At 33.5% G+C, this 18,495-nt stretch overlaps 1 protein-coding gene across 1 annotated transcript; it reads left to right on the top strand.

Moving 5' to 3' along the window:
* Window positions 1-8,250: 8,250 nt before the first annotated feature.
* On the top strand, window positions 8,251-9,168 carry LOC132953065 (uncharacterized). The gene has a single exon (XM_061025612.1). It carries the CDS (start codon window positions 8,251-8,253, stop codon window positions 9,166-9,168), a length of 918 nt encoding a protein of 305 aa, XP_060881595.1.
* The last annotated feature ends 9,327 nt before the right edge of the window (window positions 9,169-18,495 follow it).

The following is an 18,495-nucleotide window of genomic DNA, read 5'->3' as shown; positions in this document are numbered from 1 at the left end:
CGATAATTTTGCCAAAGCATCAAAGGATCAGTAATTTGACAAAACGTTAGCACGATAGCAAATAAACATCGCAGTGATTTAGGTGTACAACATATAGAAGCTTCTGATAGCGTGTTTTCCCAATGAGACTCGTCATCCAATAAACCCAACGCTTTGCATGCACTTTGAAAAGTATCATAAATTACATTTTGCACCGTGCGAAGACTTTGAAAAGAAGTTGGACCTTTAACTATATGGAGTAGCATCCTCAAGTGAAAACACTCGGTATTGTTAGTATGGATTGTATATACCCTGTCCAGAGTATCCGTTTTTTTGACGCCAGGGTGCCCTTCCACCACAGTTCCTTGTTTACGCCGATTAAACTTTTTACCAACCTGATTCCATGTATAGTAACTTGGAATTTTTATCATAAGTTTTAGTAAATTCATCTTCTGCGCATAATTTAAAAAACGCTGTTAGTGTCGTATCTCGCGGATTATTAACAACATCACTTACACAACTTTCTGAAAAATACACACTGTCAATTTGGTCTGGTTTGATTTTGTTTGTAAGCCAAAGAAGAAGGTGTATATGAGGTAACCAACGCTTTTGCCATTCAACCGTATACATATAACACCGTGGAGGGCCAAATAAATGATGTTTATTAATGAGAGTTAACAGCTTTTGCACCTTTAAATGAAAAACTCGATTTACTATGTCGTATCTGTCTTGAGGTTTTGAATTAGTATGGATATTATTTATGATCTCGGGCCAGTGTGGATTACTTGTCATCGTGATGAATAAATCTGTTTTACCATAATTTTTGACGTAAGTTATTGCATCCTGTGTTTTTTCGTGAAGATACCTCGGCCCCCCCCCCCCCCCCCCCCTAAAACTTGATGGCAACATAACTAATTGTCCAATGTTATCGCTTTCTTCATTTGAGCGCAATGCGTCCTGTAGAATATAACTCTCAGCTCGTAATGTCTTTTGATTGTGTCTTATAAACGCCAAACGCTCAGATTCGATTTTGGCATACGGATCAACTATATATTGGTTAAATAACATGACATATCTAAGTAAATGATTTGAATCAGAACAGGCGTTCCATTAAGCGATAGCAATAATAGTTCATACATGCAACTTTTTTTTGTGTAGGAACTGTAGTAACAGGATTGACTTGAGGGATATCTATCGAGTATTCATCTTCACCGTAGGGGAACATTAATGGATATTGAAGACTGTCGTAGGATCGGCGCTATTCAGAAATTATATGAAGATTGTCACCACGACGCGACATCGCAGTACAATATCTCTTTTATCGAATTGTTGTCCTGTAATTATAACGGCTACTTCGCTCGTAGACTGAGCATTGTAACGACCATGATGTTCACCATTCGGAACTTTGTTAGAGGAGTTGCCAATTTATAGTCTGTACATTAGAAGGAACGCTTTCAATGGCTGTTTTAAAAGATTTTACATGTTTATTATGAGTATTTAACATGTCTTGTAGGTATCTCATTAATACGCTTTCGAGGATCTCTCTTGAATTTATGTTACATCGTGTAAATCCTTGTGTATGAGGATCGGAAATAAAATAAATCTGCAAAAATGTATGGTGATCAGGACGATATGGAAAAAGACTGCCGGCAATGTGGTAAACCTGACCCTGTACTTTAAAGGTAGACATAAACCCTTTATGAACTATCAGCTTGCTTCTGAATGAAGTCATTTGGAAAGCATTGTCGTAATAACGAATATCGTGTGTGACTTTCATTAAGAAGGGAATTCAATGGTTCTGGTGGTATTTCTATATCATCTAATTTTACTTTGCCATTAAAGCAAAATAAGGTTTTTGCATTTGTCTTTCCATCTCAGAGCAGAACAAAACTGGCAAACAATTGTAAGATTTTCTATAAAAACTGATGGGTCGTTTTTGTAATCCACCATTAACTCATAGTTCATAGCAGAATAATCTTTTCTCGACAATGAACCTCTGTCGTTAACAACATCATCATTATTTGACTGTTGTTCTCTAACCTCGCGGGGGCTGTCGGGAGTAGCGCCTTAGTAGAAGGGGAGGAATTTGACTGGGTCGAATCCAGCGCTCGCTGACGCGGTTATACGAAACCCACCGATCTATCTCGAACGAGAGCAGCCGGCGGGGGACCGCTAGCCTGGCGCCTGGGCGCCCTGACGAAACCCGTCGGAGGGATGTGACCACGTCGTGAAGGCGTGAAGTAGCCGCCCTCGCGACAAATGGCTAAAGGTGTAAAAACCCCCCGAGGGAATGGTCTTATACTCCCCGTCACACAGTGGTTATCAATGTTGTTCTCTACGTACTACACGCATTCTTTTGGCATCATTCTGAGATCGACATGGGGTTCTATACCATTGGTTTCACAATACTGGTTGAAACATTCAGACTGGAAAGCTGTTTCTCGGTCTGCTTGTTTTGAATAAATAAATCGAATTTGGTTTTGACGCCACGAGTGTTCTGATAATATTGTTCGAGCACGATCATTTGATCTAACGTTGATGAATCAAGTTACTATGGCCTGAATAATTGTAGGTCACAATATTCAGTGGAAAGTGATACGTTTAGTGGCGTGGTGAACTGAAAATATTCCAGAGGCAAGTTACAAATATCCCAAGTATTAATGCATAATAATTTATTAATTTAATATAACTAATTATATTTCAGATCAGATTTCGGATCATTACTGACTACCTATTTAGTATATCATATTACATTTACTAGTGGGCCCAAGCTACCGCCCACCTCTCTATTTAAAAAAAAAATCGAAGGCAATTTCTTCTGAAATTACTGTTCACCATGCCACTGGATGCGTTATTGGACGTTATGATTGAACTGGACGAAATAGATCAATTTTCACCAGAAGCTAATGCTGCTGTCTACGCCTCAGTGGTAGGATCATAACAATCGTCAACGATTATGAACGGGAAACCTCCAAGATATCCAAAATTTTCGACCAGTTACACAGATTAGTGATTTTGCAATAATTACAGGCGGTTGCACAGATGTTACGTACCCTGCACGTATTAAGTAGTCATTGTCGTATATTGCAGACAGTCGTCAAAATAATATTATTTAATATATATGTAATATAGGTGGGAATATTTCAAATTGTAAATTATTGACATAGGTCAGGTCAGCGAAGCAATATGTGCTGAGGCGACAATAATATTTTCTATATAACACCGCCGTACGCGCAGGCACGGCCCCCTGTTGTCGCTGAGTGATTCGGCGAGGACGTAACTACGACGTGCGTATGAAACGCCGATCGTAGTACGGGCTAGGCGATCTGAATTTGCTAAGTGTTTTATTTATGTTTGTTTTAATACAATAAAAGTGTTTCCGACCTGAAAACCCGAGTTAGGAACAGCGCCGGGATATACGTACTATGTGTCAATGAAGTTTTATTAAACTGAATAGTGCCAAGGTATATGTAATCTTTGAGTCAGTCCAACTAGATAAGAACGAACTAAGAATTGACAAGCGCCTACAATCGTACCTCAACAAGTTAACAGTGCCATTCTAATTAACTTTAGAGAGTGTCATTAACTAGAGAATACGAGGGTAAGGCGATAGTTGGTTTACCGCGTATTGTCTAATACGGGTGATACCACATCATATATTAACTATGTACAGCGCGCCGGACGTTTCTAATAATGTTTGACACTATAACTAATAAGGCAATTAGTATAGTATAAACATGCGGAGGTCATTGCAAAAGCGTAGAGAAAACAATTAAACTATAGAAGGTGCCGTCACATACGTATCTTTCCTGGAAAGCCAACGCCCATACGCAGGATACGAGTCGACCAGTATACCAAATACGAGACCCGAACTCTGTCTCATGCCCGAGCTTATCCACTACTACAACCACCCACCTCCAAAGGACACAATCATATATATAGAAGCCCAGGACAAGAGCTCTTCAGACGGTTAGGGACATTCAGAGTCAGGTCGTAACACCACTCTTTTACACCATATATTATAACATTGTAATTTTGTACTACGTTAATAAACATTCATCATACCTAGTACATCACGTATTTAATTTCTGCGTTGATGTATATATCGACGTCGGTTGGGACGAAACACAGATTAGCAACACAGCCATGCTTCCAAAGACCGTTACAGTTATGGGCACACAGTCTTCATCTTGTGTGAGTGATTATTCGTCTTCAGATGCCTCTTTTCATTCCCAAGAATCGATGCAACTTCCAAAAATTTGACGGTGATGTCCGTTTGTGGCCAGACTTGTTTCCAGAACCGTGACTGTTTTGTTGAACTAGTAATTCGCAACAAGGATATTAAGTCAGATAATACCAGACTTTACTAACTACTTGGGTGCCTTCAAGCTGATTCGAGTGATGTACGGAAAGGGATTCCAGTAGCAAAAGACAATTTTCAGTTAGCTTGGAACACATTAGCGAAAGCCTACGTTTAGCCAAGAAAACTGGCCTCTTCAATTATTGAGGGCTTTTTGGTTGCTATCGTATCTACTTCGGAATTATTTGTGGATCTTAAAAGTTTTTGAGTGTATTTGATGAAGGGATAGCAATATTGGAATCTTAGCACTTGCCAGATCTGTGTTCATTCTTACTGTTTACCATCGCTTCAAAATCCCTTCCCAATCATACGCGTCGCTTGTTCGAATCAAGAAATTTTTCAGAGTTTGAAAGAACTTCGGTTGACAGTGTGCTGGAGTTTGTAAAGAATAGGGTTAGAGTGCTGAAAAATGCTGGTGGTACTTCAAGCCCAGTGAAATCGTTTTGCGGTAGCAGGAAGAAAGCTAATTCAGGTCTAGTGAAACATTACAATCGTCCTTCAATCAGCCAAGCAGCGTTGGTGTCATCATTAAAAGCCCAGAAACCCAAGTATACTTCTTCCAAAAAGTATTAGTTCTGGGGGGAGCTCATGCATTGCAAGATTGTGCAACATTTCTGGGAGCATCGGTAGATGATCGATACCAAATTGTGTTCTCTCACAGACTATGCTTGGTATGCTTTGAAAGTGGCCACATATCATTTAAATGCAAATTGTCTTGTAGTGTGTGTAAACGTTGTCATAATTGGCTATTGCACTAGGGCCCTTTTACTTCGGAGCCGCCCGAATTTTTGTTGGAGTTGCGCTCAAGCTGAAAGAGTCGATCAACTCGCCCTCGAATAGGGATCAATGTTCCAGTCGTCTTATCTGTCAATGGAACTTGTTCGAACTCGGAACGGGGTCGCCGCCAAAATCATGGACGCTCCAAGTCGCGCGAGATGTCGAAGCTCCGCGCAACGCGTTCCCCCTCCGGAGTTAGCGCACCGCCGTCAACAGCCGGCGAGCTGGCCATCGGCCGCGGGCCGTCGCGTACTTTGTGGTTTTTTTGTCTTTGTCCATCGGCTGAACGTAGCGCAACAGCCGCGTTATCGTTCTTAAAAAAAATAAAAATTCGCGTGTGACCACGCCTGTTTATCCGTCGGGTCCGTCGTGATTGACGTCCGACGTGGAGATCACAACGAGCTTCCGCTCGCGTCTAATTTTCGCGTTCGCGCTACTCGTGTGGAACTACGGGTCATCATCGTCGAGCGACGAGCCGAAGATTTGTCCGCCGTCGCCGTTCCGGCGAGGGAAGATATTGGTCGGCACCACGGATCGCCGCAGTCGCCGAACCACGTAGCCGCTAATCTTAGTCAGGTCTATCATTTGTTTTGGCTCCACGTGTCAGTGGGCTATATATATATTATTATTATTGTTCACCAGCTGTGGTATTTAGTGTTAAGTTGATATTACTATTTTGGGCGCCCGTTAATTAAATTATTTATTTATTGCCAATATACGTGTTTCCGACCCTAAACTTTTAACTATACTGTACAAATTGATTAACCTGTCCCCGCTCCAGCCTTCAACACTTAACGCAAGTCGTTGCCGACAACCGCACAATTCGTAGGATCAGTACCGGCGTTTACAGAACTTGAACCCTCCTAGTGCACCCCACTTTGGAGGACTTTGGAAGACTGTGTTTAAGTCTACCAAATCATTGCTGATAAGGTTATTGGGGGCACAGACTTGGACATTGGAAGAGTTATCTACAATTCTATGTCGGGTTGAAGCTGTGCTGAACTTCAGGCCTCCTGTTAACTCCTGTTACTCCAGATCCAAAGGACTTGGACTGTTTGACCCCAGGTCATTTTTTAATTGGTAAACCATTGATGTCAGTTCCAGAAGAGGAACTCAATGTGAAACCAGTGAACCTACAGCAACGTTGGAAGCTCCTTCAACAAACGTTTCAAACATTTTGGCAAAGATGCTCGTCAAAATATTTGAACACTTTGCAAGCTAAGAGTCACTGGTTGTCGAGCCAAGAAAATGTAAAAGTAGGACACATGGTGTTCATAAAAGATAACGCTGCACCGCCAATACTCTGGCGTTTGTGTCGCATCCTTGAGGTGATGCCTAGTAAGGATGGGGTGGTTAGAGTCGCTTGGATTCTAACGAAAGGTGGTACTTTTGTCAGACCCGTAGTGAAACCCGTACTGTTACCGACTGATCATTCATAACGTTTTTGGTTTTTCCCTTTCTTAACCTTTTTTACCTACTTGACACCTTAATCGTAATTTAATGGGCGGTGTGCTGACTGGTTGCAGTAGATGAGCTGTATCCATAATAATAATAAAATAAAAGGCGTTATATATTCTATTATATATATTAAGTTATATATTAAGATACTTTTTCAATTCACATGAAGCGGTGTTTCTTTATCTCACATTGTCTGATGAAGGACATTATCTATAAGTTCATTCGAATAATCGAATGTTTATTCCAGATTTATAGTTCTTGTAAGTAACATTCAAATAATTACTTGCATATTCTACCGGTTGTGCTTATACATTTATGTAATAGGACCGGCCCTTTGGCTGCCCACTTTCCAAAGCAGTGTTTAGGTTAACATAGGCACCGTAAAATTTTACATTTCTAACTACCTAGGACTTTAGTTTACTTATAGTCGTTTGTGTTTATGGGCAGGCTACTAGGCTAATACCTAATTGTATAATGTAAACTAGTATAGTAGGTACCCTGTATTATGGAATCGCGGAAAAAGAAGTCCCGGTAAAAAAAGTCCCACGCTTGGAAAAGAAAGTCCCGATAAAAAGAATGAAAATATATCAACATTAATGTATAAATATGTTAAAATTATATTGAAAAATACATTAAATTTACATAAAAATCATATAATATCATAAAAAAATGTATGATTGTTAATTACTTTCTTAAATCACATAAGATTTTTGGATTTTCTAAAACATTGCTTTTCAAGTCCATTGCACCAGGGCCTCAAGACCAATGTTGTAATAGGGGCCTCAGGTTGAAGTCTAAAATTATCTAACTTTTTACTATAAAATTAACAAACTTTATTTTTTTTAAGATGTTACTGACAAGTGACAATCATCCATTTTGGACGGTTTGAATTTTAGATAATACTATTTATTATTGTTATTGTTTGTTTTACACAGTGGCGTAGCATGAAACTTTGTGGCCCTGGGACCTATAAAAGTTGGAGACCCTCTTTAATGTAAAAATTAAACAGTGATTCTTTGAGGTAAAATAAATGCATGTAAACGTACCTGTATTATTTTACTGCTTAAAAATGTATTAATTTATAAAAACAATGACATTAAAATATTAAGTATTATATTATATAATGTAATTAAAAATTAACTTTCCTAGCCTTTACTTGAACAAACTTGTCAATGATCTTAATTTATATCATACTAGCATAGAAGCATACATTAAAGGACCATCCAAGGAAAAAATAGATTAAAGCTAAATATTTAGTATTTGGTATAATTAAAAATTGGGTGCCGTTAAAAATATTATCCGTCACTCCGTTTAATCGTTATCGTCGTTTTAAAATGACGCGTGACGTCACAGGTTCCATCGGTCGGCCGCCCGCCTATTTCAATACACGCATTTCCTCGACGCGTCTTTATTCATTTATTTGTATATTAACATATAATACTCATAATGAAAAGCCGTTTTCATATTACAAAACCTTAGATATATTCCTACAACATGAGTCTAACATCCTATTGAAATAATAAATATTATACTATTAAAGATAAAAAACATGTGTTGACGATAATGATTTAATTTCAAAACCAAACATTGACGACGATGCTTGTTTTATAATTTTTTGGGAAAATATTTTATGTTTGTTTAAACACTGTCAAGAATGTTCAACAAGAAATATATCTATGAAACATTATATCCAAGGAACATTTTTGTCTGTTACTACAGTTTGCGAAGAGGGCCATACTGTTCAATGGACTTCTCAAAAAAAGACTGGAAAACGCCCAGAAGGGAATATTGTAATTGGATCTGCTTTAACGCTTTCGGGAATTTTATTCGCTCAAATGTCAGTTTTTTATCGATCAATAAATCTAGCTTTTTTTTCACGTACAACATACGACTTTATTACTAAATTACATACAGGCCCAGTTATTAATGATATGTGGCGTGAACACCGAAAAGACAATTTAAATGAAATTAAAAATTCTGAAAAAAATATTTGGTTGGCCGGAGATGGGCAATTTGATTCCCCGGGTTTCTGCGCAAAACATTGCACTTACTCAGTAATGGACTTACATAGCAGTAAAATAATTGATTTTAATTTAGTCCAAAAAGGTATGGGTTCTGGGGATTTGGAACGAAAAGCTTGCGAATCGTTAATCGATAAATTAATTGAAGAAGAAAATTGTAATATAGAACTATTTCTAACGGATCGACATAGAGGTATTCGATATTTTTTACGTACAAAATATCCTCAAATTGAACATGAATTTGATGTATGGCATTTGTCTAAGAGTTTGTCGAAAAGATTGAAAGGACTTGACAAAAAATATCCAGATGCATATTTATGGAAAACGAGCATAAATAACCATTTATGGTGGTCGTCTCAAACTTGTAACGGTGACGGATCATTACTCGTTGAAAAATTCACTTCAGTTCTTAACCACATTAGTAATGTGCACGAATGGGAAGATAATGGCAAAACAAAAAAATGTGAACACGAAAAGTTAAACGATGAAGACTTAAAAAAAAAGCTTTGGATACATCCTAATAGTGAGTCTTACTTTGCGTTAAAAAAAATTATTATGGCTAAATATTTGTAAAAAGATTTACAACACGCAAAACATTTTGTACATACTGGTCGCTTGGAGTCCTACCATAATGTTCGCTTGAAATATATGCCCAAAAGAATACATCTCAAGTTTAATGGAATGTATTTAAACAAAATTCCTAATTGTTTTCATTCTACAATATTTCATAATAATATTTTTTTTTAATTTTCCCTTGGATAGTCCTTTAATGATATGATGGCGGTGTAAACTCTCAATTATGATTGCGACCCCCCGCATTTGCCTCTTGAACATAGTTTCGAGGCCACTGATAAGCTGCTCGTTCCCAGTCCATTATATCTTAGTCCGCGGTCAATAATAACTATTACTGATTAATGGCTAGTTTTAGACTTTTTGGTTTACAGACATTTTGTAATGTCTATACTCTATTGTCTAACTCGCGTCTCATAGTTGAATAGTTCAAACACGACACACGTAAGTAAGTAGTTGTCTGAGGTATCTAAAATTTTAAATATTTTGCTGATAGTAACTTGATGATTTACTGTTTCTGTTTTTAGTTCACACAAATACACAATGTATTATATCATGGTTTTCAAAACTGAAATATAATAATAGTACCTACGAGGAACTAGGAAGTCGTGCCGATGTATTGACCATTTTTGAGAAGTTGATTTTCTTTAAGACAATTCTACAGACCAAGTAAACATTATAATTTATAAATACCTATTGCAATTCAAGTTATAAAAACATTAATATTAAAGTGAATACTAAAACTTAAAGGTAAAAATATTATTGTGGGCACCTTATGGGATTTTATTGATTTATTAATTTAAAAGTGAGTTATCTGTATGACATTATGACTACATTACATTGTCTGATATCATTATGATATATAGTTATATTATAATATATTGTATTGAGTGTGTAGAATTATATTTGTGCCCAAAGAGCTCAGCCAGTTGAGTCATAATAAATAATAAATAACTATGTTAAATAAATTTTATTATATATTTTAATATTTTTATATTAAACCAACTAGATTCTCTTTAATTCCAGAAACGACGCTGAAGTAGAAAAGCTGTTAAGCATTTTTACTGCACCAAAATGTGATGACACAAAAATAAAATAAAATAATTAAAAACACATCATTGTAAAATCAATACAATCATCGCTCCAATCAGAATCTAAAATAGGTACCTAAAATACCTACTTAATACTTATATTTCTTCTTTAACTGATACTGTAAGTACATCATGCATAATTTATTGTACCTAAAATCTTTGTTAATAAATTGCCTCCGAATTATATATCCGAACTTGAACTGATATTATTATTTAAGCTTCATACCTAGAACCTGACACCTGTTACAAGTTGTATTTTAATAAACATTTAATAGCTTATTATAATATCCATTTACTAAAAATTACATCTCAAAGTTTCATCCAGTATTGTTAAAGTCTATTTTTGTTTAGTCCGTCACTCATTTTCAAAATATGAAACTTATTTTTTAGTCATGCCAGTATGCCACTATACCTACCAAGCCATTTAAAAGCAACCACTGAAACGGTGTAGTCGTATAGGTGTAGGGTATAACAGTGTAGGAAATGTTTGGACTTTGTAGACAGGTTATTGATATTGTTAAGGGAGCTTAGCCCTTAATCCACCGTTATCTGCGCCTATGCTACTCATGGTATCAATGGTGTATATAATGTAAAATTATTGATTATTTTAAGTTAAAATTTTAATATGATATCACTATTATATTAGTAACCATACGGTATAATCAACCGCTGCGCGCATATTGAAATTCATTCAAATCATTCACATGATGACGCGAAGCTCTCGTTTAGAGGTCAAATTAAACATTTGACTATTTTAGCAAGGAAAGTAATAAGATTACGTTATTTACTCGTCACATTCAATGTATGTGTTTAAATTACATTTGCATTACCTTAAATTATATTTAACCACGTTACGTTTTTTACTTTTTTTAAAAAAAAAATTACAAAATCAGCCCATAAAACCATAATGATTAACAACTAATAGGTAAATAGTAATAACCAGGGTTCGGATTTTATAGTATTTGCTACTTATTATAGGATATTCTATAATATACCTTCAACTGTCACTCGAGCGTGTACAAAATAGATTTCTCTCCTACATTGCCTACATAATGAAGATACCTCACCCTACGCATGACTATTCCTTAATTCGTAGTTCATTGGGTATACCAATGCTGTCAACTCGTCGACAAGATGCTGATGAGCGCTTTATAACCTCGCTCCTAGGTGGCACCATAGATGCACCCGATCTCCTCTCTAAAATATGTTTTCGTATCCTTTCCTTCTTCTCCAGAAATCACGCACTCTTCCAAGTTCCAACTCACAATACATTATACGGACATAATCACCCCTTGCACAGAATGCTTCGTAATCTTAACAATCTTAATTTTAATTTTAATAAGTAATTAAATAATATCATTGTTATAAATATGTTATATTATCATAGATTTATATTACTAAATTAAGGTATTACCATTTAGTTTATATTATGTTGTGTTTTTTCATATGTTCTAATTTTGTGTGTATTTGTATTATTATATTATTGTTATATCTATTAAATTTAAACTTAATCTGTTAATTTAAAATTGCCGTTTGGCGTTTATATATTATAAATAAATAAATAAACTGTTGTATGTATTTCAGCGTCAGTCAGTTCTCCATGATTTTGTTTCATATTTTTTCATTACTCGATTGTGTATTGCTTGTTTTTCTGTTTTGATATTAAACGTAAAATGCCGAAAGATCGAACTATTCGAGACTAAGATATTTTGTGTCCGAGTTTGGCGATGAGGTTTTTTTGATTGACGCAAGTATTCTGTTTTGCAAATTGTGCGAATGCAAGGTTAATAGTGACAAAAAGTTTAACGTTACTCAACATTTAAAAACGGATAAACATTTAAAAGCCATTAAACAAGAGCAAAATAAAATTGAAAAGAAACAGCAGTTACTTACAAATATTCCACAAAAATGTACTTTTAATATCGATCTATGCAAGACTCTTATTTCTGCAAATATACCATTAAACAAGTTATCCAATGTAAAATTTCGACAATTTTTAGAAATCATATTACAGACGAATCAACACTGAGAAAATTGTACGTTGATGATATTTACAATGAAACTATCAAAACAATTAGAACTCAATTAGCTAATAACCGCATCTGGGCAAGTATCGATGAAACAGCGGACGTTGAAGGACTCTTTATTGCTAATGTTATCATTGGTACTCTGGAGATTGAACATTCTGGATCCATATTTTTACTCCACTTGGAACAATTAGAAAAAACTAATCTGTTCAAGATATAATATCCACTGGCTCAATTATCTCGCGCCCGGAACTTGTGACCTTTGCCCACGATAAGTCCGTGGGGGTCCACCAGCGTTCCCCCTTCTCATGTCGGTATGTGACGGTCGGCTCTTATCCACCGTCAAATAATATTGAATATCAACAGTGCGTTGTGGTCTATTGTGACCATAATACGAGAAGTTGTCGCCGTTGCTCTTCATGTAGCAACAGTGCTAATAAGCACGTGTTTTATACCGCTCTTCTTGTGGGTGTTTTTTTTGTTGCACCGCTTTACGGCAGTGTGCGTTCGTACACTAGCATTTCGCGACGAGTCGGTCGTAAGTGTGCCATTAGTGAATATTCTGCATTCAAATATTGTTGGATCGTGCGACATCGCCTTTGGTGCCACCACTGAGGAGATTCAGACTTGGGTATATCCGCACACCGGTGGTCAGTAATCAGCCGCAGTTACGAATCGGCGTCTATAATATTATTATCATTCGTATTCATTTACATTATCTTCGCCTGCACTCCAATATGGAACATCACTCAAACCCCCTCATCGCTCAACTTCACACCAACGCTCTTCCAGACAACCCAGCCAGACGCCTCAAACGTGAATGGCCCAGAGATCTTCTCAACGCCGTTAAACTCAACGTGTTTATTACTTTCTCTCCCTAAATTACCACCCACGTAGGAATTTCTAATGTGAAACTCCTACTCATTGTCTTTTTCTCACTGCCTCATTTTATTCTTTCATTCAAATTTACTTATTGTACCATTTTAGTATAGATTGTAAATTTTCACAAATAAACGACATTTAAAAAAAAAAAAAAATATTATTATCACATTGTCGGAGGTCAGTGACCTGCTGGCTGACACCAGCTTTCAACGGTGTTTCAATATTGTCAACTGCTGGAGTGGTCACACTGGTTCCTGCTTCAACCGTAACGTTATCACTCTACTTATTATTATTCTATGTATCACTTCTCAGTTATCATTATAATTATTATCATCGGATTATCGCCGTGATAAAGCGTGATTTCATCGTATTCTTTATTATTTATTATTTATCATTTATTATGTACTTGTAATATTTTATTGGGCGCCCGCTTTGTTTATTATTTTATATTATTGTACGGTATTTGCACCGAGTCTCTGTTCGTTTATTTTATATTATATTTATTGTCGCACGACGGTGCTTTAACCAACATACTTGTGTTATTAATTTCGTCCAATTCCTTGTATGAAAGTTACCAGATCTCTTGGGTAGACATTATTTTATAACCATCCTAGGCCAACCGCCTTATTGTAGGAGGCCTGGTGGTACATAATCTTTCTACCATTAGTAAAGTTTTTGACAAATCTATGAGCAAACTATGGCCAAATGGAATACAGCACGACAATGTACTATTATTTTTATCAGATGCGGCACCATATATGAAAAAAGCTTGAAAATCATTAAGTGTTCAAAAATGATTCATGTCACATGTGCAACACATGGCTTACATAGAATTGCCGAACAGGTTCATGACCACTTTAGCACTGTTGACAAAGGTAATCGCAAATTGTAAAAAAGTATTTAAGAAAGCACCTACTAGAGTCGAAATATTTAAAATAGAGACTCCAGGTATATGTTTACCAATAGATTCCATAATTACAAGATGGGGATCATGAATTAACGCTGCCATTTATTAATGTGAAAATTTGAACACTGTTCGCCGTGTTATTTAAAAGCTCGATGAAGATGATGCAGTGAGTAAAAAAAAAACTAAAATACAAAGTTAAACCAGGTCTTGAGAGCTACCTAGCGTATATAAAATCAAACTTCACAATTCTCATAGAAGGAATAAATTAACTACAAACAAAAGGCCTTTCTTTAATAACAGTGTTAAAAATAATTGAGGATATCGAATAATTGTTCAAATCATTACTGGGTGAAGCAGGTACAATAATTTGTAAAAAATAAATTTAAAACTGTATTTGAAAATAATAATGGCTTGTCAACATTAAAACGCATTTCCAAAATATTGTCGGGTGAAGAGGAAAATAGCAAATTAGACGGAGATCTTGAAGAATTGACGAGTGACGATATAGTATTTTTTAAGTATTCACCTATTACATTGGTTGATATTGAACGTTCTTTTTCGACCTTCAAGTAATTGTTGACTGATAACCGCCAGAACTTCAAAATTGAAAATTTGGCAAAACACTTAATCATACAGTGTAACTCAGGTAAAATAAATAAAATATTATTTAATTAATAAATAATAATTACTTGAATTTTATTCTTATTTACTCAAAAAAACATTGAATAGTTGCGTACAAATGATGTCATCATTCAAGGTATCAAGTTAATCAGTAGATACAAATTTTTTTAAACCGTTAACGGAGATTTTAGTTTTTTTTATCAATATACTATGAAAAATTGACTAACATTTTGATTGGTATTTATTTTTATTTGTAGCTATTTTTGATGTTTTTAGGGTATATTTATAGAGCATATTTTATGGTTTTTTTGGACATATTATAGCGCATATTTTAGGATTTTTGGTGCTATAAAATCTGAATCCTGGTAATAACACTAATAACCATTGGCGCAACTAGGGGGTGCCAGGTGCAAAAGGGTCTTTGGAACCCCAAATTCCATGTTGTATTATTGTAGTACATACAATCCAATGTTTACTCAGAGCTTTTCAAAGGAAGTTAATGTGACTGATTTAAGAAATACATTGAAGCATGAATGTTTAATAATAATGTACTCTGATAATATTAGTGAAAGATGCCTTATGTGTACACAAAACAGAAAAGTAAATTTTACTTGGATTAAGTGCAATAAATGTCAGCGAAGAGTTTATAATGTGTGTGTAGGTGGTATGCTACAAATGTATAACTGAAGAATTGAAAAATGAAAACTTCACATGTATCTTATGCAATAAGTATATTAATTAAGTACCTATTTTATCATAAAAAAATAGTAAAATACAAAATAAAAACTAATATGAAATAAAGATAAACAAACTAATACAATACCTATTGTAAGTAATGAATGGTTGGTTATATAAGTTAGGTGTAATTTATAAATTACACATACAGTAAAATGGAATCTATTAGCTAACATAAAATTAGGTACTTATGTAACTAAGTCATATCTTTAAAAGTGGAGATTAACTAGGTATTTAAAGTGTTTGAATTAAAAAAAAATTAATTGTTTTAAAATTAACATATTAAATTCAGAATGTAACCAGTTAAATTTATTATTTATTAACTATCAACTTTTGACTTAGAACAATCTTGTGTTCACTTAACTTAGCTTATCTTGAGTTAATTTTATTCATTAACATGCCCACAATTGCAAATCTTAGTGTTAACTCCACCATTGACGGTCCTCAGTCTGTATCAAAAAGGAGGAAGGGAGCTTTAAAGACATTTTTTTTTTTGTAATTTATTGAAGTATTAAAATTTATTCATGTTTCTCTTAATTTTAAAGTAATGTATTTTCTTTTAAATTGTTTTTAAAACTTAATATTATTATCTATATTGTATTTTTGTTTTATTTTGTAGGCTATACCATATTACCATTGTCCAACTGTGAAGAAGTAGGTAATCAATTTTAATAGTGCAAATCTTCGAAGACCAGATGTGAATTGGAAAGTGGGCAACATATACCTAGTTTAGACTTCAGAAATTTAGTTAGACATGAGTTATGGAAATTGAATTCATTATTTTTTGGATATTGAAAGTAGCTTTATAATAAACATTAGTAAAACCCTAATAAATGTATTTTGTATCTAATAATTGTATTAAATATAATTAAATAAGATTTTATATTTAAATTATGATTAATACAACAAATAACTAAATTACTAATTGGTTCAATTTGAATATTCTAATTTTAAATTGTTCAAAGAACTTTGTATGTCAATTTTTCTAAAACTAATAATATATTGATATTAATAATAATAATAAACCTAATATACCTAACGGAATATAATTCCAATTTAATTTTAAACACGTTCACTGCGGATGACGCCAAAAGGCATTATTTTACATAGTTTGCATATGCTGAATGACGCCAATTGGCGTCATGTACCTTGTTATTTAAAGGACTATAATTTGGTCAGCATTACGATTAAACTTTTGGTTTTTTGTCAGCGTCTTCTATAAGCATTGTTTCATAATCAAGTGCAAATCGTACACTGACATTTTAATTATTCAATTTTTAGGAAATTTTGTTTTAATACTAGGATTTTTTCAGTGTCACGACAAGTATACAAAAATATGACCCGCAGTGAACGTGTTAAGTATACAGTATGGTACAGACATACAGTGTAAAATATACATAATTATAATATTTAATATATGTATAGATTTACAATAAATAGTTAAAAATTAAATATAAAATAATAATTATTATGACACTGTTTAACACTTAAACTATAATAGCCTATATCAGTGGTGTTCCACAGATTCTGAAATTTTTAAAATTGTATTTATTACTTTTATAATGTTTAGTGACTAATATGTATCTAAACTGTTTTGTGCTATATATGCTTGTTTAATATATTATACAATATAAAAAACTTATATAAATACTGTTTTATTTTATGGCTGTGTTACACCGAAATCTTAAATGTTATATACATTATTATTTATTATATAGTATGATCACGATAAGTGGAAACACTTAATAAATATGTGCTGGCTTCATATATTTCAATTCTGCTGTTTTGGTAAACTAATCAACATTATTATACACATTTTCAAATAATTAGACTATTTTTGTGACAGTTAATTTTGCGCATGCGCACAATAATTTTTTTTTTAATGGGCATGACTAATTTAAGACCACAAATTATATTTTTTTGGTAATTTTTAATGAATTTTTAGAGGTTGAATTTCTTTTTTGAGTTAAAAAATGGTTATAGTTATAGTAATCTGATTTTATGTTATTTGCATGGGTATAACGGATTATAATATACGAAGTTAATAATAATAAATACGTAATAATCTGTTACAGCTGTTTTAGCTTAGTTGGTATTCGTATCAATTATTATTAATGTATTATATTGTAATTGTTTTGGCCGAATAAATAAATAAAAATATTATGTTAGAAATAAAAATGTTTTTTGTTGTTGAATGCGAGAGACTAACAATATCGCAATTTACACAATTGATATTATAATATATTATAAATAATACACAATACTTTGGTACAATATAAAACTCAATTAAGTTTAAAAAAAAATTTCTGATTTTATCTATACGATTAGACCAAATAAATATATATCATAATATGTACTTAGAATTAAATAAATCTGCTTGGATACAACAATTCAGTATCATTAGTATTAATTGTATGTGTATATTGAATATGCATTATATTAGTTTGATAGGTTAATAATTTGTTTTGAATTTCGCAATATAACTTCAGCAATACGAGATAAAGATTTCAATTTTATTGACATTGAACATAAAGAATAAAGAATGATTTATTTCCATTGATAATTATTCAAATAATGAATAGTTATATGTAAGATTGTTTATTTAAGTTCAATAAGTTGACATGTAGACTGTCGAGTCTAGGAGAATAATAATGAATAATAAATTAACAGTCTTATATTATGCTTACCTGCAACTACCTAAACACATAAATAATACATAAGTATATAGTTGAATGTTATTAATTTTTGTCTTACTAGTTACTATGTTAAGACTCATAATCTAAATACCGTTTTCTATTGACATTTTGTCATTTTCAGTAAAAATTTCTAAATTATAATGGTAAAAATTTAAATTTAAAATTTTTTGTTGTTTGCAACTTTAAACACTATATTTTGAAAAACTGTTTATTTAAATATATTATTATAAAATGTGTTTATATAAACACAAAATTATATAATGTAATAAAGTTACTTGATACTTAAGTTAATATTGTGTTTTTTTTTTCGTGTCAAGAAATATAATTTTAATTTTATTTATTTCAACAGAATAATGTTCCTCACTGAACAT

This window comes from Metopolophium dirhodum, chromosome 9 (assembly GCF_019925205.1).
Source record: "Metopolophium dirhodum isolate CAU chromosome 9, ASM1992520v1, whole genome shotgun sequence".
Taxonomy (NCBI): Eukaryota; Metazoa; Arthropoda; class Insecta; order Hemiptera; family Aphididae; genus Metopolophium; species Metopolophium dirhodum.
Note: the sequence above shows the minus strand (reverse complement) of the source record. Positions and strands in the feature narration are given on the sequence as shown.